Raw genomic sequence first — 27,767 nt, 5'->3', positions numbered from 1 at the left:
ATCTACTTGGACTTGACGTGGTTTCGAACTGCTAGGTTGGCAGGGGCAGGGACCGAGCAACGGGAGCTCACTCCGTCATGAGGATTCAAACCGCCAACCTTCTGATCGGCAAGTCCTAGGCTCTGTGGTTTAACTCACACCACCACCCGCGTCCCGTTCAAGATATTAGGAGTATCTGTAACAGAAGGCACAGGAAGGAACTGGCCTGGCTGAAAGCAGGAAAGTGAGACAAAAGTTTAGGCAGAGCCTAAAAAAGAGTGAGAAGAAGACAATGGAAAGAAGCCATGGAAGAGGAGAAACAGTTGGGGGCAGAGAGAAAGCACTCTTAAAAAGTGAGGACTGGAGCCATAAGCCTTGGAACTGGTTTGATGACCGCACCATTGCACATTTCCTGTTGCCAGCAGCAGTTGTGAAACTCCCCAGGGTGGGGTCTGGCGAAGGGAGGAATCTGGGTGCCACTAATGATGGTTTGCAGCTGTCCAAGTGTCCAAAGGTCTCCCTGGGTTTAGTCTTATAAGTCACAGAGCTTCCTGAAATCTCTCCCACTCGCCCTCAAAGAGCTCCGCTCCATTTGCAGCAATGTGGCTCTCCGGACTGGCTCTCTACCTGGGGCTGGCATTCGCCGGTGCCATCATCCCAGGTAATGTCACAGGGTTGTGAGGCTTGCGTCTGCCCATCACCCACTCTACTGGGTTGGTACCAGAGCTTAGGGAGATGGACATGGCCAGGGTGCAGAAAGATTAGGGTGTTCGGGTCATGCCCAGAATCTCCTGTGGTGTCCTCAGAATGGGCAGGTTGGATGTATCAAGAGAAATCTCTCCAGCTGGGATTGGTGAGGAACGTTGCCCCACTTGAATTATTGCCTGGTGTGTACTGTGAAGTTCAGGGGCACTGAGCGATTTTGGAGTGGGTCTCTTTTGTTGCAGTTCCCACCTGCTATGGAAACCCCTGAAACATGACCCAAAGTCATTGAAATACATCAGAGTGGACTCACCTTCCTTGTAGGTTTTTAAGCATAGTTTGGATGGCCATCTGTCACGGATGCTTTAGCTGGGAGTTGGACACTGAGGTCCAGCTCCGAGGGCCTAGTGGTGGTTCCCTCCCTGTAAAAAGTGAGGTTACAGGGAACCAGGCAGAGGGCCTTCTCGGTAGTGGCACCCACCCTGTGGAACGCCCTCCCAGCAGATGTCGAGGAAATAAACAACTATCTGAATTTTAGAAGACATCTGAAGTCAGTCCTGTTCAGTAAAGTTTTTAATGTTTGATGTTTTATTGTGTTTTTAAAATTCTGTTGGGAGCCACTTAGAGTAGCTGAGGAAACCCAGCCAGATGGATGGGTTAGTAGTAGTAGTAATAATAATAGTAATAGTAATAATAATAATAATAATAATAATAATAATTAATAATAATAAACAATTATTATTATTAGATGACCCTCTGGGTCCCAAGTCTTCAGTCCTATGATTCAATGAATTTCTGTGATCACTGTATACAGATCAGCATATTTCACCCCTTCCGATAAAACATAAAGGACTGTTCTGTTTTCTTCTTAAATTATTCTTCCATCAGTTCCCTTCCCCAATCAGTATGTGCAATGTGGAACTGTCTTTCATGTCGTTTATCTAGTCGTTCATTAATAGTAGTGATACACTTGGCTTCTCTCCAATATGTTGCATATCAAGTTCCACTTGTCAAGGGTTTACAGATAAATAATTTCCTTATCAGATACTGGGATATTCTGCTGAATGTCTGTTGAAAAAGAGGATGGGCTCTAACATTGAAGCAACAAGGTGTTTATCTATTGTAACTTGCATTTTCAACTTCAAACCAATATGTCTGTGTTACTGAGCATATCTACTGAGCATGGGGGGGGGGGGACTTATTTTATTTTAAATTTCCATACTGCCCTCTGGTTGAAAAAGTCTCAGGGCAGTGTGCCAAAATAATAATAATAGTGAAGATATTAACACTGCAAAATAAAACTGCGGAAGTACCTATTAAAATCGGGGGAGGGGACACTCTTGCACCAATGGTCTGACTCAGAACACGACAGCTTCCTATGTTTAAAAATATGTCTCTCTAATTACTACGCACAGCTAAAACAGCTTATGTTTCTACCTTTCTGTCTAAGAGTTCTTACTTTGGAATTATGCTCCCAGCCACAGAAATAACTGAGACAATTGCACATTCCTTCCTTGCTTTCTCCTGCCTCCCATCCCCTCAGGTGTATTGAATTTTGAATTGTAAGCTCCTTGGGGCAGGGGCCTCTTGTACTCTGCACCTTGTAAGTGTCATGTGCACTGATTTCACTGGATAAGTGATAAAGAAAGCCAATTAAATTTCACTCTCCAGAATCATCCTAAAATAGACACTTGTTTTGGCTGCCAGGAAAAACATCTTGAGTGTAATAAAATTTATCAAGGTTCAGTAGTGATTGCCTGGATGAATTGGTCCAAAGTCTATGGCCCCATTTAGAGCAGGTGTTTGAAGTTGAAATAAGCAAGTTCTATACCTGGAGCAAGTTCTCCATTCACTGTGTTTGTTTTGAGTATTTGGTTGGAAGAAAAATGTAGGTATGGTAAAATAAAAAGGAGAATTCCCTGGTTGCCTAGATCAAGGCTTGGGGCAAGTACCCTTTGGTGAGAGAGCCCCAGCAGAAATTTAAAATCACAAAACAAGCAGCAAAGTAAAGCGTGGAAATGTAGACTGCTCGATCTTTAAAATATCCCCTTCTAAAGTTGCTTCCAAAGTTCCTCTTCCCTTAGCATAGAAAGAGACCACACATTTGGTAAGTTAAAAATGGTTTACCTACAAACTCTTCAAAGGTCAGATTCATGTGCTTTCCCATACAGCAGCAAGAAAAGACAGGCAGTATAGCTTTGGTTCCAAAATGGTAAATGTTTCTCAATTCTTTGTACAGAAACACAAAGATGGCTTGCTGAAGCCACACAGTCGAAGCTTGGAGCATCCAGCTTAGACCTCTTTATGGGTAGGGTTTGTAGGGTGGAAGAGTAGGAAGTGGGAGAACAGAGTTTGGTAAACCAAGGTGAGGGGAAGCGTTCAAGCTAAGCCTGGCAGGGCAGCTTACTTTATGGTCTTAACCCCTTCATGCAATAATGAGACTTGAGCATGTTGGTTATATGAGGCTGATTTATCCCACACGCTGTTCATTCCTGGTTCCCCAGGCCTCAACACTCCTCTTTTTATGGGGATTTGACACGCAATCTCTCCCTCACCAGTTAATTGCAGGTTGCATGTGATTACTAAGGTTGCTTCCAGGCTGCCAGTATTTTGCAGGAGGAATACGAGCACATACTAGACATTAAGGTCTGTGCAGTTAAAGTGGCTCTGCTTTCCTAGGGCAACAAATCCACTTTTTAAACAACAGCAAGCTTTGTGCAGTTTGGAAACTGACAAGCAAGCAGGTGTGCTGAAAAGTGTGTGGTCAACAAACGTTGATCCAGTTCTGGGCACCACAGTTTAAGAATGACATTGACAATCTGGAATGTGTGCAGAGGAGAGCAACCAAGATGGAAGGATCTGGAAATCAAGCCATATGAGGAGCAGTTGAGGGAACTGGGTATGTTCTGTCCGGATATGAGGAGTCTGAGAGGAGATATGGTAGCCATCTTCAAATATCTAAAGGGCTGTCACATGGAAGATGGAGCAAGCTTGTTTCTGCGGCTCCAGAGGGTAGGACCACAACCAATGGATTTAAATTGCAAAGAGGAGATTCCGACTAAACATCAGGAATACCTTTCTGACAGTAAGAGCTGCTTGACAGTGGAACAGACCCCCTTGGAAGGTGGTGGACTCTCCTTTGGCGATTTTAAGCAGATGTTGGATGGGTTACTGCATTGCAGGGGGTTGGACTAGATGACCCCCAGGAATCCCCTCCAATTCTATGATTCTATGCTTCTATGAATAGGAAGGTGCATATCCTCCTTGCAGACAAATCAATACTAACCAATCTATCCTTCATGTAGGCTTTGTGGAAGCAGATCAGGATGAAGTTCAATAAACCAGTCATCTGGAGGAATCATAGAATCATAGAATCATAGAGTTGGAAGAGACCCCAAGGGCCATCGAGTCCAACCCCCTGCCAAGCAGGAAACACCATCAGAGCACTCCTGACACATGGTTGTCAAGCCTCTGCTTAAAGACCTCCAAAGAAGGAGACTCCACCACACTCCTTGGCACCAAATTCCACTGTCGAACAGCTCTTACTGTCAGGAAGTTCTTCCTAATGTTTAGGTGGAATCTTCTTTCTTGTAGTTTGGATCCATTGCTCCGTGCCCGCTTCTCTGGAGCAGCAGAAAACAACCTTTCTCTCTCCTCTATGTGAGATCCTTTTATATATTTGAACATGGCTATCATATCACCCCTTAACCATAAGAAAGGTTTGCACTGCCATAAGAAAGGTTTGCACGGCCTGTTTGCCAACCCTAATTCCTGGTTGTTGTTTTCTGTTCCTCAAGCTCAAGAGGAGAAGCCCTCCTTCTGGAACCAGCAGGCTCTCAAGGCCATCGAGCAAGCCCTGAGTCTCCGTCCCCGGCACTACAAAGCTAAGAACCTCATCCTCTTCCTGGGAGATGGTAAGTGGGCGAAACGCTTGGGTTGCGCTCCCCTGTCTGTGTAACATGAGCGAGAATAAATTCTTCTCTCTGTGCATGCAGACCTAAGTGCACACAGAACAATGTCAGTCCCAATGTAGAACCAAGTCAACACTCCCAAGCCGAGGCTTCCCGAACCTGATGCTTTGCTGATGTTGTTGGGCTCCAAAATGCCTGGAGGGCACCAGGTTGGGAACAGTGGTGTAGCATGGGTTGCCAGATCCTGGGGCAACACGGAAGGAAAGAAACAGACAGAGTACGCTTGCACATTCAACTGCCTAATGCAGTGATTGTCAAACTTGGCCCTCCAGCTGTTTTGGGACTACATTTCCCATCATCCCTGACCACTGGTCCTGTTAGCTAGGGATGATGGGAAGTGTAGTCCCAAAACAGCTGGAGGGCCAAGTTTGGCTATCACTGGCCTAATGGCTTCTGTGTCACCCAGGAGATCATAGCCACAGAGATAAGAAAATAAAAATCATTCCGTTGTCTGGAGAGGTCACTTCCTGGTTCTAGGAGAAGCTGTTTTCAACGGAGCCCAGTGACGGAAGCACGCAGCTGTATTGAGGCAGCACCAGGTGTTGGGATTTTGCGCCCCTAACAATTTTGTGCCCAGGGCAACTGCCCCGTGGCCTCCCCCCACATGTTACGCCAGTGGTTGGGAAGGCTGCGTAGTCAAACAAGCTCCTTTCCCTGAGCCTTGCATTTTCAAGAACCAGCCCCAAGGATGCAGAAGCTTGCTTTCCTCCTCTAGTTTATGTTTGATGCTGATAAACCGATTTGGACAGGAGTCCTATATCAAGGGAAACGCTATTGGTGCATTAATGGCTCTCATTAACTGGCATTAAATGTTCAGAAGGTGTGTGCCATAATGATTTGCTGGTAGTGTTGTCAATAGTCTTCTTTGGACTCTTGACGTTCTTGACGTGCACAATTCAAGGAAACTCTGGTTCCAAAGTCAGGAAGGAAACAATTCCGGAGGCTGTGAAGATTATGGGAACTGATGGTTATGCAAATTAAGTGAGATAAATTAATAACGTAAGAAGATCAGGCCAAAGTCCCACCTATTTCAACAATCATTTCTCACACTGGCCAACCTATGGCAAGCAGGCCATGAGTGCAACGTCAATGTGTCACTCTTTTTTAATAATAATAATTTTTATTAATTTTCAAGTACAATCCAATAATAGCCTCATTATAACAATACCAAAGTATAATACAATTACTAATACCAATCATTCAAATACCGAATTCTATAATTTAGGTTCCGGCACCCCCACCGCGCATGCTAGAATTGATGGTTTGATTATTTTCTTTATTTCTGTGTTCCAAAATCTTATTAATTTCAGTTTCATATCGGTCAAAGTAATAATCTCTTATACAACAACTGCAATATTAATATCTTCTATTTGTATTGACACATTAAGTTATTTATAGAACTACCAGTGAGGCACTCTAACTATAACCTTGTTCTTCCTGTGTGTGGCAATTATTCTGTCCGTGGTGTTTCTTCCTGTCCTTGTAAAATGTTATGTCTATCTGTCAGAGCTGCCCTAGGTCCCAGCTCACAAAGGACCAACGCCAGTTCTTGTTATATACAAAAGTCTTTATTGAAGTTCATTTTCGATTTCAAAGCCGCGGCGCGCAGCTCTACGTCTTGAACTCTAGACTGCTGAAGCTCCGTCTGAATCTCCTCCCCCCAGGCACCAGTTTAAGACTCTAGCCCTGCTCCACCTCTTCCTCTGCTCTTTCCTCCTCTGGGTCCGCCTGTCCGCTGGAGTCTTGCCCTTTCTGGACTCTTCTGACGCTGAGTCCCCTGAGTCTTCCCCCTGCCTCCGGCGGGCTTTAGGACCTGGTTCCCAATCCGGGTTTTCTGCTGTGCCGCGCGCCTGTACATTTGAACTTGGCGCCCGCGCCCAGCCGGCAACCTTCCTCCTGACCGTTACACTGCTCCTGTCACTGCTTCCCCCTTCGGGGGGGGGACTAGCTGGGCCTGACCTCCCCTCCGTTCCCTCACTCTCCAACAGAGGCGTGGTCAACCCTGACTCATCTTCTCCCCCCACTGGAGGAGACGCTGGCCCTGAAGCATGAGACTCTTCCCCCCCACTACGCTCTGGTGGGGGAGCTGGCCCTGATCTCTCGCTGCTGCTTTGGGAGTCCTCACTGGCCCCTTGTTTCTGGTGCGTCCCCCCTGGGACCCCCCTTGCCCTGGCCATCGGTGCCCCCTTCTGGGAATCTTCTGATTCGCTGGAGAAGCTCATGGAATCTCTCGGGCCACTGTCATACTCCCCTACGCTGCCCTCCGATTCTTCCCCTTCGCTCTCCATTTCCTCTCTCCCCTGTGCCTCTGCTCCTGAGCCCCTGACATCCATCCCCCCTCGAAGCCCCCCTTCCCCCCTCCCCCTCTTTGGGTGCGGGTTCCGGGTGCTCCAGTGCTGTGGGGGTGAGTGCGGGATACAGTTCTTCCCCCCTGGTGTGCAGCCGGCCAGCTGGATCCGGCCAGTCCGTAATGGGCTCGTCGACGTCGATCTCCTCTGCTTCCATCTCTCTGCAGCTGTGCTTGAACCCAGGATCCTCCCCCAACACGTCCATGTCCGTCTCTCCCCCTGTTGCCTCGGGGGGTGCTGCCTGTAAGGGCCCCCTCAGCAGTTCCCTGCTCCACCCCACCTCCGGTTGATCGCCCCACCAATAAGAGCGGTCTGTGAATGACCCTGAGAGTGATCCCTCTGGGGAGCTCGTTTCTGGCGCCTTTTCCTCAGCTGAAGAGAACCCCTGAAACGTGCTGGCTGAAAGTGTGCGTGTGAAAAGATATTCGTCGAAATAATCTGCCGGCATGGGTCTGTGGGGGAAGAGTGCATGGAACTCGTCCTTGAGGTAGTGCTCCTCCACAGCATAGTACGGCACCTTCCCTGGCGAGGAGATATTCAACCCCCTCTTCCCCCCATCTCGAGTCTAAAATCTCCGTGACCTCGTTGAGTGGCGCTGCCTTCTGCGACCCCCCCTTCGTTGGCGATTCACTGAGTGGGTCTGGTGCGTTCCCTGGCGCCTGAAACCTGTGGGGTTCCTTGTAGGGTGTGAGCACTGATCTATGAAAGACCGGGTGCATTCTGGAACCCTCCGGGAGTGTCAACCGGAAGGCCACTGGATTGATTTGTGCCTCAACTTGGTAAGGCCCTAGCTGCTTATGTCCGAGCTTTTTCTTAGCTAACGTTCTGGCCGGCACTGCCTGGGCTGCTAACCAGACCCAGTCCCCCACCTGGATGTCTTCCCCAACCCTCCTGTGTCTGTCTGCCTGCATTTTGTAGGCGTGTTTTGCTAGCTCCAAGTGCCTTCAGAGTTGCTCATGGACCTCCTGTAACTCCGCTGCCAAGGCCTCTGCTCCCTGTGGCTCCCCCTCCCCCACTCTCTCTAATCCCGGGAAGGTTCTGGGATGCCGCCCATTGTTGGCGAAGAACGGTGTCACCCCCGTAGACACGTGCTTCGTGTTGTTGTAGGCAAACTCGGCCAGCGGTAGGTAGTCCACCCAGGTCGAGGGCTGTTGATTCGCGTAGCATTGCAGGTACTGCTGCATGATGGCGTTGACCCTCTCCCCTTGTCCGTTGGTCTGCGGGTGTCGTGCCGACGCTAAGTTGATCTTGACGTTCAGGATGCCCAGCAGCTTCTGCCAGAAGCTCGAGATGAATTGGCGACCCCGGTCGGACAGGATGGACCGCGGTAAGCCGTGAACCTTGAATACGTGGTCTATGAACAGCTTTCCGGTCTGTTCCGCTGTGGCCACCTTCACACAAGGAATGAAGTGTGCCATCTTGGTGAACATGTCTACGACCACGAGTACCGCTGTTTTGCCTCGCGAGCTGGGCAGATCTGTGACAAAGTCCAGGGCCACTTTCTCCCACGGCTCAAGCGGCGTCTGTAGCGGTTCCAGCAGTCCCGCCGGCGGCCTGTGTACTGGTTTGGCCCTTTGGCATGTGTCACACCTAGTGACGTAATCTGCGACTTCTCCCCTCATCTTGGGCCACCAAAAGTCTCTGGCTACTAATTCCGCCGTCTTGTCCTTGCCGAAGTGCCCGCCGCTGGGCGCGTCGTGTAACTGCTGCAGTACTTTCGCGCGGAGGTCGTCTCCCGGCACATAGAGGGCTCCTTTGCGGATGAGCGGTCCGTCGCGTATCTGGAACTCGTCGTCCTTCACAGTGCCTCTTTGCACCTCCTCCATCTTGGATTGTGCGAACGAATCCGTCTGTAGCGCGCGACGTACCGCGTCCAGGTCCACGGTGGCTGAAGCGCACGCCCACGCCTTTGGTGCGAAAATGTGTTTGGCCGCCATCGGTGCCGCTTCTTCGAGATACTGCGGCTTCCTGGATAGCGCATCCGCCATGACGTTGCTGTCTCCCGGGATGTATTCTATCCGGAAGTCAAAATCCGCAAAGAACTCCGCCCAGCGGATGTGTCTCTGGTTCAGGAACCGTGCCGTGCGCCAGTACTCCAGGTTCTTATGGTCCGTGCAGACCTGCACTGTGTGTTTGGCTCCAATGAGGAAGTGCCGCCACGCTTTGAAGGCTGCATGAATGGCCAGCAACTCCCTGTCCCAGATGGTGTAGTTCTGTTCCGACTTGCTGAGTTTCCTGGAGTAGAATGCACACGGCCTCCAGTCCCCTTGCGGATCTTGCTGCAACAGGACTGCCCCCACCGCTCTGTCCGAGGCGTCCGTTTCAACCCTCATTGGTTTGCTGGGGTTGACGTGTAGCAGCTGTTCTTCGGACGCGAAGAGACGCTTGAGTCTCCGAAAGGACTGCTCCGCCTGGTCCGTCCAGGTGAACTTCTTCTTCTTGGAGCTGAGGGTGTCCGTGATGGCCGCCCTCTCCATCGCGAACCCCTTGATGAACTTGCGATAAAAGTTGGCGAAGCCGACGAACTTCTGGACCTCCTTCCGATTGCGCGGGCTCTTCCAGTCCAACAGCGAGCGGACCTTGGTGCTGTCCATGGCGAGTCCCTTGTCAGACAGCTTGTAGCCCAGGAAATCCACCTCCGTCATGTCAAACTGGCACTTCTCCAGTTTGGCGTAAAGTCTGTGCTCCCGTAGTCTCTGCAGGACCTCCTTGACGTCTCTGTCGTGAGCCTCCTGTGATTCCGAGAAAATCAGGATGTCGTCTAGGAAGCAGACGCACTTCTTGTAGAGGAGTCCCGCTAACACATGGTGCATGAAGACTTGGAAACAATGGGAGCCATTTTGCAAACCAAATGGCATAACTCGGTATTCATAGGTGCCCAAAGGCGTAAACATGGCTGTCTTCCACTCATCGCCCTCCCGCATGCGTATAAGGTTGTACGCCCCTTGAAGATCCAGCTTGGTGAAGATGCGTCCCTTCCTCACCGTCGCGAGCAGGTCGTCGATCTTGGGCATGGGGAATGCTGTGGGCTTCGTCCTGGAATTGAGAATTCTGTAATCAACTATCAGCCTCCGTTGGGGCGTGTCTTTTTTCTTCACGAAAAACACGGGACTGCCCCCCGCTGCTTTGGATTCTTGGATGAATCCCCGCTTCAAGTTGTGATCTATGAACTCCCTGAGTTCTTGCAGTTCGTCTTCAGACATGGAATACAGTTTTCCAGTCGGCAGCGTCGCCCCCGGCAGGAGGTCAATCTTGCAGTCGTAGGGCCTGTGGGGAGGCAGCTTGTCCGCTTCCTTCTCGCAGAAGACCTCCAAAAACGCCTTGTACTTGTTGGGTACCGCTTGCAGCATGCCTAAGTGTAGCTGTGGTTCATCCTCTTGCCCCTCATCTTCCTGGCTAGTCAGGATGCAGTGTTCTGCGCAGTAGGAGGAGCAGAAGGTCAATTGACGCTGGTACCATGCTAATGCCGGGCTGTGCCTGTCCAGCCAACTCATGCCCAATACTATGGGCGTGTCCGTCAGGTGGGTGACGTTGAAGCTGATGACTTCACGGTGATTTCCAATTTGCATCACCATTGGCGGTGTTTGCTGTACCACCTGTCCTCCCAGTAGCTCTCTGCCATCGACTGTGACGACGTTTAGGGGCATCGTGGCTGGTAGGAGCGCTATGCGATGTTGCTTGATGAAATCCACTCCTACAAAGTCTGCATTACTACCACAGTCAATGGTAATAGGGACTTCCATGGTGAGTCCATTGGGTAGCTGGAGCGATGCGGTGAGTTGCACCACTGGTTTGGGTGGGAGGGGGTCTGTGGGCTGTAAAATCTCTGGGGACTGCTTCACTGACTCGCCTGGCTGGGCCCCAGTGCCTCTGCCTCCAACCCGGCTTCGTCGTTTCCCTGCAGCTGTTCCCCCTGCTGAACTGCTCCTTTTACTGTTGCTGAGGCTGCAGTGTGCCTCTGGAGCCTCTGGGGACACTCTTTGGCCATGTGCTGTGCACTGTCGCAGATATAACACTTCCTGCTCCCTCTAGGAGCCTTCGTCTTGACTGCTCCTGGTGTTTGGGCTCTGGTTGCTGTCTGAGCCCTGGCACCACCTATCTCCATCGGCTCTTCTCCCCCTCCAGTGGAGGCGTGGACTGCGCGCGCGTTGTCTCCCTGGGTAGGAAGGGAGTCGCTCTGGCTGGTGTGCGTGCCATACGTCCCTCATCCCTGCTCCAAGGGCGTTCTTCCAGGTGCACCCCAATTGCCAGCGCTCTTTGCACGACCTCTGTGGTGCTGTTGGGTCTCTCCCCCCTCGCCAGTTCATCTTTCACGGCCCCATTAAGCCCCTCCCAGAACAGATCTCTGACGGCAGCGGAGTCCTTCTCCCAGCCCAGCACATTTACCAAGGCAAAAAAGCGGGAGTGATATTGTCTCACAGTGGCTTTGCCCTGCTTCAAACCATGCATTTCCCTTCTGGCCACATCCACATCAACCGTTGATTTAAAACAAGCGTCCATAGCCTTGATAAAAGCTGTTGAATCTTTGAGGGCGGGGTCATTTTCGCGCCATAAATTGCGCAGCCACGATTTAGCTTCCCCATGCAGATGAGTTATTATGAAGCCTACTTTCTCCTCCTCATCTCTAAAGTCTTTCCGAAGCAAATTGAGTGCGAAAACTATGTCTGCTCTGAAGTTAGGATACTGCTGCAGGTTCCCGTCGAAGTGGGATACGATGCTGCCCCCCCTCTTCCCGAGGCCAACTCCCTCTGGCTTAGGTCCTGGCAGTCCCTCCTTGCCCAAATGTTCCCACCTGTTCTGCAGATCCTGGCAGAGCGCTAGTGCTTCTTCCTCTCTCTTTTTGGATGCTGCTACTTCTGCGTAAAGCGCCGTGACCGCTTCTGTCAGCTCTTTCACCTTGTCCTCTGTAGTCATCTTAGCCGATCTTCGTGAGCTCGCAAAACACCAAGTTTTGCCCCTCGCTGCGCCAACTCACGCTCCGAGGGTTAAATTTTTTTTGAGATGGAGCTTACTGTCAGAGCTGCCCTAGGTCCCAGCTCACAAAGGACCAACGCCAGTTCTTGTTATATACAAAAGTCTTTATTGAAGTTCATTTTCGATTTCAAAGCCGCGGCGCGCAGCTCTACGTCTTGAACTCTAGACTGCTGAAGCTCCGTCTGAATCTCCTCCCCCCAGGCACCAGTTTAAGACTCTAGCCCTGCTCCACCTCTTCCTCTGCTCTTTCCTCCTCTGGGTCCGCCTGTCCGCTGGGGTCTTGCCCTTTCTGGACTCTTCTGACGCTGAGTCCCCTGAGTCTTCCCCCTGCCTCCGGCGGGCTTTAGGACCTGGTTCCCAATCCGGGTTTTCTGCTGTGCCGCGCGCCTGTACATTTGAACTTGGCGCCCGCGCCTAGCCGGCAACCTTCCTCCTGACCGTTACACTGCTCCTGTCACTGCTTCCCCCTTCGGGGGGGGGGGCTAGCTGGGCCTGACCTCCCCTCCGTTCCCTCACTCTCCAACAGAGGCGTGGTCAGCCCTGACTCATCTTCTCTCCCTGCTGGAGGAGACGCTGGCCCTGATGCATGGGACTCTTCCCCCCCACTACGCTCTGGTGGGGGAGCTGGCCCTGATCTCTCGCTGCTGCTTTGGGAGTCCTCACTGGCCCCTTGTTTCTGGTGCGTCCCCCCTGGGACCCCCCTTGCCCTGGCCATTGGCGCCCCCTTCTGGGAATCTTCTGATTCGCTGGAGAAGCTCATGGAATCTCTCGGGCCACTGTCATACTCCCCTACGCTGCCCTCCGATTCTTCCCCTTCGCTCTCCATTTCCTCTCTCCCCTGTGCCTCTGCTCCTGAGCCCCTGACACTATCTTTTCCTGTTGGTTGCTGTTATCTGTCATGCCTTGGGTGAAGCTGATATCCCATTATCGTTTCAGAAATTTCTCTGTTGCTCTGTCCCGTGCTTTGTTGTTTTGCAACTTTAACAACAGCTGCAAAAAATCACTCTGTCCCAATAAATAGCCTGTCACTCATGTTCCCCAGCTTTGTTTCCTGTGAATTTGCTAAGGAGAAGCTGCAGGGTCAGGCCAAAGTCCCATCTGGTACAGTATCTTGTTCTCACTATAGTCAGCCACACACTCCAATGGGGAGCCTGCAGTCAGAACCTGAGTGCAACCTCTTTGCCTCTGGTCAAAAACTGGGGTGCAAGCAGTGGTGGACCTACATTTGGGGCCTCCTGAACTTCACAGCCAGCAATGAGCTCTGGGTAACCTCTGTCATCTTCTTCAATTGGGTTGTTCCATGACAGATCTCCACAAATTTTCCACGAGTTTGCGTTTTTGAGATCCACCTGAGGACTTGCGTGGACTCATCGTTATTCCTCTTTGTTATGACCTCTGTTTAAAAGGGGAGGGATGCATCAGCCGCAGCAGAACAGCCAACTTAAACGCAACACTCCACCTTTACAACAGCTGTGCTTCTGAGTCTCAAACCTTGGGATTGTTGAAATATATACCAAAAACAAAGCAATCAATTTGAGTCATGCAACTCAAATTGGGGACATTAGTAAAAACACCAAACCCCAGCATTTTGAATGTGTTATGCAACACCAGATGGCAATGAAGAGCAAAAAAAAAAAAATTCTTTGTGATTTTCCATAGTAGTTTTTTTCTTTTGGTATAACGGTTTAATTTCTGCCTTATTTATAGTATTTTATTCCTGTGTATAGATCCACCCTGGGTCTACTAGACCCAACTTTTGTAAGCAATGTAGACTAAAGCTGTTTCTGGGGGCCCTCTGGGATTGGGGTCCTTGGGGTATAAGCTTTATTAGTTTCATAGTTGATCCAAAGCACCAATCCCTCTTTCAAACCATCTTTCCTTCTGCTGCCTTAAGCTGGGTTATTTTTTGTTTTGGTGAAGTCAGGGAGTGTGAAATAGATGTCGTTTCTCTGGGAGGAAACTGCTCTGGGAACACTGTGTACTATGGGGCATAAGAGGTGTTTGTGTCAGGATCCCATGGGCTGCAAACCTTCTCATTCTGTCTCCCTGTCAGGCATGGGCCTCCCCACTATCACCGCCACCCGAATCCTGAAGGGAGAGATGAAGAACCAGCTGAGCCCCCAGTTGCCTCTGGCGATGGACGCCTTCCCTTACGTGGCTCTTTCCAAGGTGCCTTCCATCTACGCTTGTCCCTGCAGTTCGGGGTGCGGGGGTGGGACAAATGGCTTTCTGGGAATCGTGCCTTCCTTTCCGCTGAGAAGGTTCTTTTTCTCTGCTTGAGGCCAATCAGGCAGTAATTCAGCAGGTGAAGCCTGTACTGACTGCACCTTCTTTGGGCAAGGCTCATAGCTAAAGCTCACACCTTGCATGCATGCAACTGCCAAGTGCAGTCTTAACATAGATGTCAACTTACAGATTTGAAAATAAGGGACCAGCAGTCTCGAAAATAAGGGATCAGGAGCCAAAATAAGGGATTTTCCCAGCACAGGTATGTTCAACTTCTGAGCCCCTCTGAGCCAAAGGCAGAAAGCCCAGCCAGCAGCCAAACGAAGCCTCAAGCGGTGGTTCCCACAGCGCAGCAACCCGGCAAAGGGGATGCAGCAAGGAAAACCACCATCACCTCTCCACTGGGAAGCGCTGTGCAAAGGCGAGTCCCCAGGCAACGCGGCCGATTTGATCGGCACAAGGCATGCAAGCTCCACCCCCCAGTCGTTCTTAGACTCCTTATTGGGTGAGCAACGCAGCCAAGCAACACAGTTGGAGCCTCCCTCCTCCCTGGCCGGCAAGGAGGGAGGGAGAGGAGCTGCTTCCTTTGAAACCCAGGAAATTTAAGGGACATGCATCAATAAGGGACAGCAGCAGGAAACAGCGCTGAGATAAGGGACTTTCCCGCCAAATAAGGGACGGTTGACAGCTATGAGTCTTAAGCAAGTTGGTTTGGGGAGCATTGCTGGAAGAGGCAGCAGAGAGCCAGTAAAGGGCCTGTGGCAGCTATATCACTTTTTCCCATTTTCCCATTCATTGGGCATGGAAAAACGTTACATGATTGAATTTTCACCTGCTGTCAAGTGTTTTCTGCAATGACTGGGGTTGAGAGAGGGGTTCTTTACTGGAGATGCTGAGGATGGAAGCTGGGACCTTCCTCTTCATGCAGAGCAGATTCTCTGTCACTGAGCTACAGCCTTAGTGAAGGTGTGGTTGAGGAACCACAGAGAACCCACCATCAATGCAAGTTTGGCAAGTGTGGGAGACATTTCCCTTGGGTGTTCAAGTGCGGAGACTCACACCCAATTCCTAATTAGATTGTATTCAGTAATGCATTACCAGACGGAATCCTAAGAGTCTGCCAGAGCTTACCAGTGCACACACACTATATAGTGGTACCTCGGGTTAAGTACGGTACTTAATTCGTTCCAGAGGTCCGTTCTTAACCTGAAACTGTTCTTAACCTGAAGCACCACTTTAGCTAATGGGGCCTCCTCCTGCTGCTGCGCCGCCAGAGCACGATTTCTGTTCTTATCCTGAAGCAAAGTTCTTAACCTGAAGCACTATTCCTGGGTTAGCGGAGTCTGTAACCTGAAGCATATATAACCTGAAGCATATGTAACCCGAGGTACCACTGGTAGTGGAAAATCATGTCACCTTGGCTGTCTCATCCTCTTCCAACCACCTTACGGCCACCCCATCACCCTACAATTTCTCATCCAGCCACAGTCCTTGGAAAAACTTACTCAACCCACTTTTTCAAACCCTACGTGCAAAGCCCTCCATGCACCTTATCTCAGTAGTTTTTCACTTTGATGGTCAGCTGTTAGCTTCCAGCCATGTGGTTTTGCCATGTTCTTGCGTACGTGACACTGTTCTCGCTGACAGAAATGCCACGTCACAAGCAATTTTCTCACGTCCTGTTCACGGGCTGCGGGAAATGGCTGCCTACCGTCCCCTTACCCCAACAGTAGGGCCGGCCTCCCAACAGCTCATTGGAGGGTGTGAGAGGGCAGCCTTTAAGCTTCTTCTTTGGTTTTGGCAGACGTATAACGTGGACCGGCAAGTGCCCGACAGTGCTGGCACCGCCACCGCCTACCTCTGTGGGGTGAAGGGCAACTACAAAACTATTGGTCTGAACGCAGCTGCCCGGGTCAGCCAGTGTAACACGACAGCTGGCAACGAAGTCGTGTCTGTGATGCAGAGAGCCCGTGCAGCTGGTAAGATGGAGGGCACAGATGGAGAAACATAGTCTTATTCACATGAGGGGTGGGATTAAAACACTTTTATTTCCTCACAAAGAACCCTGGGAACTGTAGCTACTAGCGGGCGCTGGGAGTAAACTACAGTTCCCAGGATTCTTTGGGGGAAGACATGTGCCTTCAATGTATGTTGTGTCCAACACCCGGCCTGCTAGGTCTTCTTGATGCTTTAAGAAAAATGTTTTGAGTCAGGATAAGGCCCCTGGGTCAGAGCCTTCTTGGGCCTGGAGGTGGAGCAGAGCAGTTTGTGGCAGATCCATTTGCCCAAGACGTACAGCTAAAAAGAACATCAGAGGAAGTGGGGTTCAGGGGTTGATGGAATCAATTTGCCACCCCATGGTGGTTGGCAACCATTTTTGTAGCCATCTGGGTGGTTTGTCTGACTAAAGCTCTCCGATGCTTGTAAGGAGTCACAACACCTCCAGGCCACCAGGGGGCAGCAGCCCAACACTTGGTTACAGAAATGTATTGTGTGTGTGCCCCCCCCCCCCAACTTAAGGTAAAGGTAAAGGGACCCCTGACCATTAGGTCCAGTCGTGGCCGACTCTGGGGTTGCGGCACTCATCTCGCTTTATTGGCTGAGGGAGCTGGCGTACAGCTTCTGGGTCCTGTGGCCAGCATGACTAAGCCACTTCTAGCAAACCAGAGCAGCACACAGAAACGCCGTTTACCTTCCCGCCGGAGCGGTACCTATTTATCTACTTGCACTTTAACGTGCTTTCGAACTGCTAGGTGGGCAGGAGCAGGGACCGAGCAATGGGAGCTCATCCCATCACGGGGATTCGAACCGCCGACCTTCTGATCGGCAAGTCCTAGGCTCTGTGGTTTAACCCACAGTGCCACCTGTGTCCCTCCCCCCCCAACTTAGTTACGTCTTATTGGGCTCAGGGTTTGCCCTCACACTTGCAAACCCTCAATCCCAGAGATGTAGATGGTAAGCATGGTCCTTTCATACTTAGGGGAGGCACTCAGTACATGCCCAGAAGCATTGTCTTCTCCTTCCTCCAAGTTTCTGATCAAAGATGAAACCCCAGTTCAATGAGGATCTCTTGCCTGGCCCAGACAGTCCCTCTTGCAGACAATCTCTCTCTCTCTCTCTGTCCAATTTCAGGAAAGTCTGTGGGGATTGTGACCACCACGCGAGTCCAGCATGCATCGCCCTCTGGGAATTATGCCCACGTGGTGAACAGGAACTGGTACTCGGATGCCGACATGCCCGCCTCAGCAATTTCAGAAGGCTGCAAGGACATCGCTCAGCAACTTGTTAAAAACGTCAACCTGACGGTGGGTTGTGGAGAGGGGCAGCAAACCTCCTCCTTTCTGGGCTTGCAATCCACTCCTGCCCTCTCTGCTCTGTTATCCTGCTTAGGGTAAGCTGTGGGGCAGCTTTTGCCAGCCTTGTGTCCTCTCCCCACTTGCGACTCCCTGCAGCTGTAACACTGCATTCTTCCTTCCTCCCTGGGCGTCTCCCTCTTCCCCATCGCGCTTCCAAGCTGACCACACATTCTGAACTTACATTTTGTACTTTTGTAACTTAGATAGTAGTTATAAACCTGCCCCTCCATTTTTCTGCCATAACTGCTGCTTCAAGGCTTAGGTTATGTAAGTAAATACTACTTTTACTTCTTCACAAAACAATGTTGTTTTAAAGGGGAGACACCAGGGAAACCCACCCTGTCTTAAAAAAGCATCCTGGATTATTGCTTCCAGAAGGTTAAATCAACCTTGTTTTAGCTTCCATGTTTAAGCTGCAAAACATGATATTCTGTTGATCTCACCCACTCGAGCAAGGAAGGATAATAACTATATCATATATCCTCTCCAAGTGCCTGTGTAAATCCATTCCTACAGCGCACCTCTTGAGGTGTCCTTGCCCTGGGTCCTTTCAAACCTGGGAAATCTCCTGCCAAGATGGCTCCCCTGAGTGCTTGATTTCGCTTGTGTGCACGTTCACACAACCCTTCGTACAATGTGTGACTTTCTTTACAGGTGATCCTGGGTGGCGGTCGAAAGTACATGACTCCAGCGGGCACTCAGGACCCCGAGTACAGCACCAACTCCAGCAAGGGCATTCGCCAGGATGGCAAGAACCTCATCACAGAGTGGCTTAACTCCTCGCCGGTAAGTTTATCGCACCAAAATGCTTTTGCTTTCAGAATTGTGGACTTGACACGAGGATGGTGTAATAAACAGAAATCTGCCCTTATTCCCTTATGGGGGACACAAGAGCCCTTATAGAGTCCTTTGTAGGTTCTCCATCAGTCGGAGAAAAGAACAGAGGCCAACAAGAGAATACTGAGAAGCAAAGCAGCTCATAAGCCTGATCTTTATTGAACTGTTGCAACAGGGTGCTCCGCTCACACGCAGGAAAGGAGGAGGACCCAGAACCAAGGTGTGTCCGCCCTTATATAGACATTTTAAATTGCCCGCCTTGGAGTCCAAGACCACCCCCAGAAACATCATACCCCATCACAGAAGGGGTGTAGCTCAATACCACCCCCCTCCAGATACATCATACCTACATCACAAAAAGTTCACCCCATTCATACACAGATATACCCTTAAGACAGGATTTGTGAAGGAAAAGACAATTTTCCTTTGACCTTGCAGAGAAAACATTTGGTCAGTTTGGGAGCCAAAATGGCTCCAGGACTGGCCCCTTGCACTGCTTCAGACATGTGGTTCAGATATTTATGTACATGTTTGCTTGGTACATTTATGAACATTTATTATATATACAAGACCTTAATTTATTTATTTCAATGGGAAGCAGGTGTGTACGTGTTGTGCAACATCATTTGCAATGTACTTTGGCTGTGCACACATTGTACACCTCTGGAGCATGTTTCCCCTCGCAAAGATTTTCGGGCACCGTAGGGTTACAATTCTCAGCAGCCCTTATGAAATTGCAGCTCATGCAATTCTTTGAAGGATAAAATGTCTCTGATGTTTTAGCTGAGATTCCTGCATTGCAGGGGGTGGGACTAGATGACCCTCGAGGTCCCTTCCAACTATGATTCTATGAGATAAGAGGTCAATGCTGGGTGTGTCCAAAGGGGATCTTGTTATTTAGTCTGTGGGTCTCATTGGGCGACACAGCCAGCCATCAGGGGAGGGGCTGCAGCTCAGAAGAAGATTTGTGCTCATGCTTAAATTCAAAAGATGCCGGGTTCAAATCTTGGCACCTCCAGTTAAAAGGAGCACATGACAGAGAGCGGCTGCCAGTCATGTGGGGGAGAATTTCCCCTTGTGGGTTCGAGTATGGAAGCTCACACCCAATTCCCAAATAGTCAGACTTTATTCAGCAATGCATTTCTGGACGGAGTTCTAACATTCTGCGAGAGCTTGGAATGCTCTCTGTGTAGGAAAATATATATGTAATCTTTGCTATTTCATTCTCTCCCCATCCACCTTCTGCCACCCCGTCACCCCACGATCTCTCATTCACCCACAATCCTTGGAAACACTTACTCATAGAATCATAGAATCCTAGAGTTGGAAGAGACCACAAGGGCCATCGAGTCCAACCCCCTGCCAAGCAGGAAACACCATCAGAGCACTCCTGACATATGGTTGTCAAGCCTCTGCTTAAAGACCTCCAAAGAAGGAGACTCCACCACACTCCTTGGCAGCAAATTCCACTGTCGAACAGCTCTCACTGTCAGGAAGTTCTTCCTAATGTTTAGGTGGAATCTTCTTTCTTGTAGTTTGGAACCATTGCTCCGTGTCCGCTTCTCTGGAGCAGCAGAAAACAACGTTTCTCCCTCCTCTATGTGACATCCTTTTATATATTTGAACATGGCTATCATATCACCCCTTAACCTCCTCTTCTTCAGGCTAAACATGCCCAGCTCCCTTAGCCGTTCCTCATAAGGCATCGTTTCCAGGCCTTTGACCATTTTGGTTGCCCTCCTCTGGACACGTTCCAGTTTGTCAGTGTCCTTCTTGAACTGTGGTGCCCAGAACTGGACACAGTACTCCAGGTGAGGTCTGACCAGAGCAGAATACAGTGGCACTATTACTTCCCTTGATCTAGATGCTATACTCCTATTGATGCAGCCCAGAATTGCATTGGCTTTTTAAGCTGCCAATCTTTTTTACTGTATGCGCAGAGCCCTCCTTGTGCCTTATCTGGAGCTGTTTTTCACTTCAACAGCCAGCCATTAGGGAACTCCAAAAGTGGCTCTTCTGGTCAGGTCATGTTTCTGCATAAGTGATGCTGGCCTAACTGATAATGGGTTTAACAAAAATCCCACCTGATAGAGGGGACAGTATTGGTGTAGACAGGCAAATATTCTCCAAAAGGAAACACATTTTAATCCGTGGTGGATATGGCAAGCTACGTTGGGCCTGAAAGGCCTAGAAAATATCCCCTCAATTCTTTGTGTTTCTTCCTAGGGCACCAAGTACATCTGGAACCGAACACAGCTGCTGAGTGCTGCAGACGACCCAGCTGTGAGCCGCCTCATGGGTAACGGGTTCAAATCCCCATTTGCCTCCCAGTTTCTTCATCCATGGTGTCTTAGGCAGCTTACAGCTTTAAAGCACATTATTTCCCTCAAAGGGTTATGGGCAATGTAGTTCACCCCTCACAGAGTGACAATTCCCAGCAACCCTTAACAAACTACAGTGCCCAGAATTCTTTGAGAAAAAGAATATGCTTTGAATGTGCTTCAAAGGCACACACAGCCTTATTTAGCCCTGTCTTGAAATGCATATCACTCACCGCACTTCCCAGTTGCAGCGATTAGAAGCGCTTTTCTCAGAATGCGTTTAAGACCGGTTTATATGCACAGGAGAATGAAGCAAAAATCCTGGACCGAACTGCTTTGGGCTGCAGATTTCCCTGTGTCTCTCTTCACGTGTGAATGTTTCCTCATGTGGGAAGTGAGGGAAGCCCCATGACATGTGTAAAATTCCAGGAGTGAGGGTTTTGTGGCACAGCCTTCAGACCAGCACTTCTCTCCTCTCACCAGTCCCACTGCACACAAAATGGTGCCTTCTGGGAAAAGCTGTAACCCTGGGGTGGGGAGCCATTTTCAGCCCCAGAGACAAGCTGCTGGGGCCTGTCAATCACCTGACAGCATGACAACCTCAGAGCTCCCGAGGGCTCCTTTGCAACCATCTCTTTACCTGCCCCACACCTGGCTTCACATATGATGCCCAGGTGGATGTGGCGTGGAGAAACTGTTCCGTTGAGAGTCTGTCAAGGCTGCCAACAGCGGGACTGTTATGGCGTCCAGTCCGCTTCCAGTGCGCCAACCTGCTTCTCCCGGCTACAGCAGAGAATCTTGCGCAGTGGTGTGCCTGTGTGGAAGGAATCTCAGCCATGCAGTAAAACTCTGGTACAATGGCTTCCTCTATTCTATGAAGCGTTCATTGTACAGCAGCAGAATGACAACAGCCAGGGGAAAGCGAAGACACGATGCTTCTCCTGTCGCAGCCAAAACAGAAAGTAAAAACGTTCACATAACAAAGATGCGAACACACCCCAGTGACAGGACGTCATTTCCCTTGAGCTGTTAATCCTATAAGCTCTGGGTATCCTCACAAAAGCAGCCTCACAGGTCAAAACAGGACCCTGAATAGTTCTTATTTAAGCCAAGAGGCCGGAGGTTCCCCACCTCTGCTGTAGCACTTGGTTCTGCCAGATTGTGTGAACTGTGGCTTGGAGCGGGCTAGGAACGCATTCTTTTTTCTGACAAATCCTCTGTCTTGGGCTGGTTGGATGCAGAGGAATGGTGGGAGGAACCAGCTAGGGAATCCCCAGGGGCAGAAGACTCAGAACCCGAGGAGTGGTGGTGGGATGACGCTGAGTGGACAGAAGGAGAAGAGGGAGAGGACTGGAAAGAAGAGGTGTCGGAAGCTGAAGAGGTAACAGGGCTCAGTGAGCTGGGAGAGTCTGTGGCAGAGAGAAGTCTAGAATCAGAGGCAGAGGCTGAAGCAGGAGAGGACAAGAGGCAGAGATGAGTCAGGCTGCTAAAGGGTCCCAGGTGTCTCCTACTTGTCCTGTGACAAGCTCTCCTCTTGCCTGGTCTCTCAGAACTAGGAGCATAGCTGTCAACTGTCCCTTATTTGGCGGGAAAGTCCCTTATCCCAGCGCCGTGTCCCACTGCTGTCCCTTACTGATGATGTCCCTTAAATTTCCCGGGTTTCAAAGGAAGCAGTTCCTCTCCCTCCCTCCCTGCCAGCTAGGGAGGCTCCAGCTGTGTTGCTTGGCTACGTTGCTCACCCAATAAGGAGTCTAAGAACGACTGGGGGGTGGAGCTTGCATGCCTTGTGCTGATCAAATTGGCCACGTTGCCTGGGGACTCGCCTTTGCTCAGCGCTTCCCAGCAGAGAGGTGACGGTGGTTTTCGTTGCTGCATCCCCTTTGCCAGGTTGCTGCACTGTGGGAACCACCGCTTGAGGCTTCATTTGGCTGCTGGCTAGGCTTTCTGCCTTTGGCTTGGAGGGGCTCAGAAATTGAACATACTTGTGTTCAAAAAATCCCTTATTTTGGCTGCTGATCCCTTATTTTCGAGGCTGCTGGTCCCTTATTTTCAAATCTGTAAGTTGACAGCTATGACTAGGAGAGGCATGAAAAGCGCGGAGGAGAAAATAGCGTCACACAGGTGATGTCTCAGATTGCTTAGGGAAAACCCTGGAGAAGACTTAGACAACGGTAGGAAGGCAGGAGCCTTCAGTCTCGGCAACTGCTTCATGGGGCCAGACCCACGGGGACGAGCTGCTGTGCTCATTAGGCCTGACACTCAGCCAAGTCTGCAGAGATCATGTTATTGCTAATAAAGAAATAACTCCAACTTTGAATGGTGTGATTTACTGCCAGCTGACTCTTGGACATCCTCTCACGCTTCACGCCTCAAAACAGTCCTTTCTCCCATGATGCACTTAGAACAGGCTGTTGTTCTCTCTTTTATCCCCAGGCCTCTTTGAACCTGGCGACATGAAATACGAGCTGGTCCGCAACAATCAGACCGACCCATCTCTGGCGGAGATGACTGAGGTCGCCTTAAAGATCCTCAGCCGCAACCCTGAGGGATTCTACCTCTTTGTTGAAGATAAGTTGGGGCATCTTCTGGGCTGCGTTGACCAGGGTTTGGGTAGAAAGCAGACTGGGATCTTGTAGTTAAAAATTTGTAAACAGCTCACTGAAAGGGGGATCCATTAACTGGGGCGATTGCAGGTGTTTTCCCCGATCTCTCTCCTTCTAAGTTGCCCTTTTCTCCGCACGAGGCAAGATTGACCTGGGACACCACAATGGCATTGCCAAGCAGGCTCTCACTGAGGCAGTGGAGTTCGACAAAGCTGTCCAGCGGGCAGGGGAGCTGACGCAAGAAGCCGACACCTTGACCGTGGTGACCGCTGACCATTCCCACGTCTTTGGCTTTGGTGGCTACACGCTGAGAGGCTCCTCCATCTTTGGTATGGGGCTGGCGAGGAACCTGTCGGTTCTGGTTCTGGTGGGCTCAGCTGGATGTGTGTGGGGGGGGGGGAAAGGGCTGTAGATCAGGGTTAGAGCACCTGCCTTGAATGTAGAAGGTCCTGTAGGATCTTCACATAGGACTGAGGAAGCCCATTCTGAAGCCCTGGAGAGCCACTGCCTGCCAGTGCAGACAGTGCAGGGCTATATGGACCATTGGCCTGACTTAGGATTGTAGAATTGGAAGGGACCCTGAGAGTCATCTAGTCCAGCCCTCTGCAATGGGGATATCTCAGCTAAAGCATCCACAAGAGATGATCATCTAATCTCTGCTTTAAAACCTCAAAGGAAACAGAGCCCACAACCTCCCAAGGGAGTCTGTTCCACTGTTGGTCGGCTCCTCATGTCAGAAAGTTCTTCCTGATGTTTAGTCGGAATCTCCTTTCTTGTAACTTGAAGGCCATTGGTTCAATTCCTACCCTCCAGAGCAGGAGAAAATAAACTTGCTCTGCCTTCCATGTGACAGCCCTTGAGATATTTGTAGATGGCTCTCAGATCTCCTCTCAGCCTCCTCTTTTTCCAAACCACAGCCGCTGGAAGAATATGGTGGTAACAACGCAGTGAGGGTGCACAGCCTCTTGGGCTGCGTCCAGAAAGGGCCATGGCTTAGAGAGCAAAGCCTGTGTTTCACCTGCCAAAGGTCCCAGGTTCAATACCTGGCATCCCCAGTTAGAAGAAAAAAAAGACGTTTTCTAGTAGAGTTGAGAAATACTTCTGCTGTGGATCTTGGAGGGCCTCTGCTGCTCAGAGTATTGAACTAGATGAACTAACAGGCTGAGTGGCCCTCCAGGGATAAAATCATAGAATCGTCGAGTTGGAAGGGACCCCCGGGGGTCATCTAGCCCAACCCCGTGCAATGCAGGAATCTTAGCTAAAGCATCCATGACAGACAGCCACCCAACCTCTGCTTAAAAACCTCCAAGGAAGGAGAGTCCACAAGTTCTGTCTGGCCCTCGTCACCACCCTCTCCTTGGGTCATGCCTTTCACTGGCTCTGCTTCACACCATGGGTGTTTCCGCCTGGCTGGAATGTGCCCTTGAACCCAGACCATGCCTCTTGCTTGTCTGGATGGGGTTTAGGGAGGGGTGTGTTCGAGTGTCTGTAGAAAGAAGCCTCCCACCCGAAGGCAGAACGGGCATGCCCTGCTCCGCCCACTTTTGCCCTTGGCCCCACTGGAATTCGGCCCTTGGGAGCTTGCCCAGAAAGGAAACTGGCCCTTTTCCTGGAAAGAAGATTCCTCACTGTCCACTACGCTCCCTCCACAGGCTTGGCCCCTGCATTAGCAGCAGACATGAAGGCGTACACATCCATTGTGTATGGGAACGGGCCAGGCTACCAGATCACCAGCCAGGGCCGCCCCAATTTGACCGAAGAAGAAAGCGGTAAGAGGGATGGCGCTGCTGAATTGGGGAGGCCTGGGGAGGGGGTGGCTGGACAGGGCGTGTGGTCAACATTCAAGGCTAGTTTGACTCTATGGTAGGGATTCCAAGGCCACAGCACACGTCACCCAAGAGTGTTAATTGAGATGGCGGTGGTTGTGGTGTTTAACCCTCCATATGCCATTTTCCGGGACAGGGGTAGCGCTGTGGGTTAAACCACAGAGCCTAGGACTTGCCGATCAGAAGGTCGGTGGTTCGTATCCCTGCGACGGGGTGAGCTCCCGTTGCTTGGTCCGTGCTCCTGCCAACCTAGCAGTTCGAAAGCATGTCAAAGTGCAAGTAGATAAATAGGTACCGCTCTGGCGGGAAGGTAAACGGCATTTTCGTGTGCTGCTCTGGTTCGCCAGAAGCGGCTTACTCCTGCTGGCCACATGACCCGGAAGCTCGGCCAATAGAGCGAGATGAGCACTGCAACCCCAGAGTCGGCCACGACTGGACCTAAAGGTCAGGGGTCCCTTTACCTTTATGCCATTTTCCAGATCTGAGTTTCAAATGCCTCCACCCACTTATTGTTGCACCAATCCACATAAAATGCTCAACCCTCCACTCCATACTTGCTTTAAAGTAATACCCACACATCCCCCAAAACTAAGGGAGAACCTGTTACTGATCTTCCACATTATGTGTGGCCTAGACCCTAAACCTGTCCAGTGTCCTTCGCAGTCTTAGGCAGTAATGCTTCTGAAAAGCAGTTGCTGGAAACCACAGGCATTTCCACCATGCATCTGGTTGGGCTCTGTGAGGGGCCCTTGGCCTGATCCAGTGGTCCCTTCTTATGTTCTTTCATTCCTTTCCATAGAGCGTGACGACTACCACCAGCAAGCTGCGGTGCCCCTTGACTCGGAAACCCATGGGGGCGAGGACGTGGCCATTTTGGCAAAGGGCCCCATGGCTCACCTATTCCATGGGGTGCAGGAGCAGACGTTTGTTGCCCATGTCATGGCCTACGCTGCTGGCATAGAACCATACCAGGAGAATGGCCTGGACTTTAACTCTGCCAGGTTGACAAAGCCCACTTTGTGGGTGACCCTTCTCTTGGCCTCCTTGCTTCTTTGGGCCTGTTAATCCTCCCCTGGACAACAACTTGATACATCTCTCTCCTCTTTCTCTCCTCTGGACATCGTTTCCATCTCTGATGCCACATAGAATACACCCTCAAGAGCTTTGCTTCTTAAGCTAAACAAGTGTTCTCCATCCTGCTGAAGGCTGAATCAATGAATGTCTTCCATCTTGTTCCACTAAAAGTGGGGCTGGCAGTTCCAGTCACGAACTGTGAACATGCAGGAGCACATGCAGGGGTATCCCTCATTTCAAGGAAACATGAATTCCACTTCTGACACCAGTGTTGCACACTACCCCCCAATCTCTGAGCAGTGTGAGATTCCAGTGATTCCAGGTGCTTAGGAGTCGGAATGAGGAACAGCAGAGACTGTGGTGCCTCAAAAGAGGGTGACATGCTCAACTTCAGACCTTAGAGCTGCTCTCCTACCTAGACCTGAAGAGTGGGTGGTTGTGCACCAAAGGCATGCTGCCATGAATGCCACAGGGAGACCATGGCCAGCTTCTAGAATGCCAAGCGATGCTCAAACCCTCCAGTGCCCCAATCCCCCTTTCTCTCGTAATCATTGTTACTACCATTGATAGGTAGAGGCTGGAGCAGTGTGTGTGTGTGTGTGTGTGTTTTGTGCAGTTTGAAAGGAGATGTTCCTTGGGCAGCTGACAGGCTCCTTCCCATCAGCTGATTCTCCACGCCATGCCAGTCATCATGGAGATGTGACGTGATGCTTCCTAACCCAACCATCACACTTCCACACTTCCCCCCTCCCCTTGATCCTGAATCTTCCCAGGAGCAGGAGGACAGTATAGATTTGGAACATTGGTTTGCAGAGGGGCTTAGTTCAGAAGGCAGAAGCTGGGAAATAATGGATGGGGAACAGCTAGCAGAAGAAACACTAGAAGAGAGAGAGTTAACAGATTCACGGTCTCTGGATAGTATCCACCCCCTTCCCCCAAAGTCCCGGAGAGCTCAGAAAATGTCAGAACAGAAAACACAGAGGCTCCAAGCTCAGATTACAAGATGTAGGAGTGATGTAGATTAATAGGGACAGATCAGGGACTGAACTTAATTGGGAGCACCACCATTCTGGTCAGATGCTTTTTTTTGTCCCTTCTTATGTTTTATTAAAGAAACTAACTGGTAAGAACTCTCTTTTGTTCGATCTGCTCATTTATGGCCACGGGGGGAGGAAGCGGATTCCCCAAAGCCTGACAGGAGCACAGAGATTGGCTGTTTTGGTTTCTGATTGGCTGCGCCTCCATCTTGGAATTCTGCCTCCCAGAAAATCAACCAGTTCTGAGCCCAAGCATCTTCTGGAAGTGACATAAGTGATAAAGCTATCCGTGGTCACTAACTGGCTGTGTCCTGTCTCCACTGCTGGAGGGAGCAATTTTTTGCATACCAGTTGCTGGAAACCGGAGGAGGTGAGAGTGCTATTGGGCTCGGGTCCAATGCTGGACTAGACAGACCTGATCCTGCGTGCTCTTCTGATGTTCCTAAGCAAGACATTTTAATTCAATTCTGCTAATTCATGAAATTAAATTGAAGGATGAGATAGCATAGCTAG

At 50.4% G+C, this 27,767-nt stretch overlaps 1 protein-coding gene across 1 annotated transcript; it reads left to right on the top strand.

Annotated features, from left to right (window-relative positions):
- Nucleotides 1-387: 387 nt before the first annotated feature.
- LOC310844891 (intestinal-type alkaline phosphatase-like) lies at nucleotides 388-27,760 on the top strand. Its single transcript, XM_083739626.1, has 11 exons — nucleotides 388-640; nucleotides 4,479-4,595; nucleotides 14,028-14,143; nucleotides 16,005-16,179; nucleotides 17,333-17,505; nucleotides 18,211-18,342; nucleotides 20,620-20,692; nucleotides 23,148-23,282; nucleotides 23,455-23,646; nucleotides 24,970-25,086; nucleotides 25,943-27,760. The coding sequence occupies exons 1-11, from the start codon at nucleotides 580-582 to the stop codon at nucleotides 26,206-26,208; spliced, it is 1,557 nt and encodes a 518-aa protein (XP_083595752.1). The 5' UTR covers nucleotides 388-579; the 3' UTR covers nucleotides 26,209-27,760.
- Nucleotides 27,761-27,767: the final 7 nt, after the last annotated feature.

The sequence above is a fragment of the Podarcis gaigeae genome (genome assembly GCF_964106915.1).
Source record: "Podarcis gaigeae genome assembly, chromosome: 5".
NCBI lineage: Eukaryota > Metazoa > Chordata > Lepidosauria > Squamata > Lacertidae > Podarcis > Podarcis gaigeae.
Note: the sequence above shows the minus strand (reverse complement) of the source record. Positions and strands in the feature narration are given on the sequence as shown.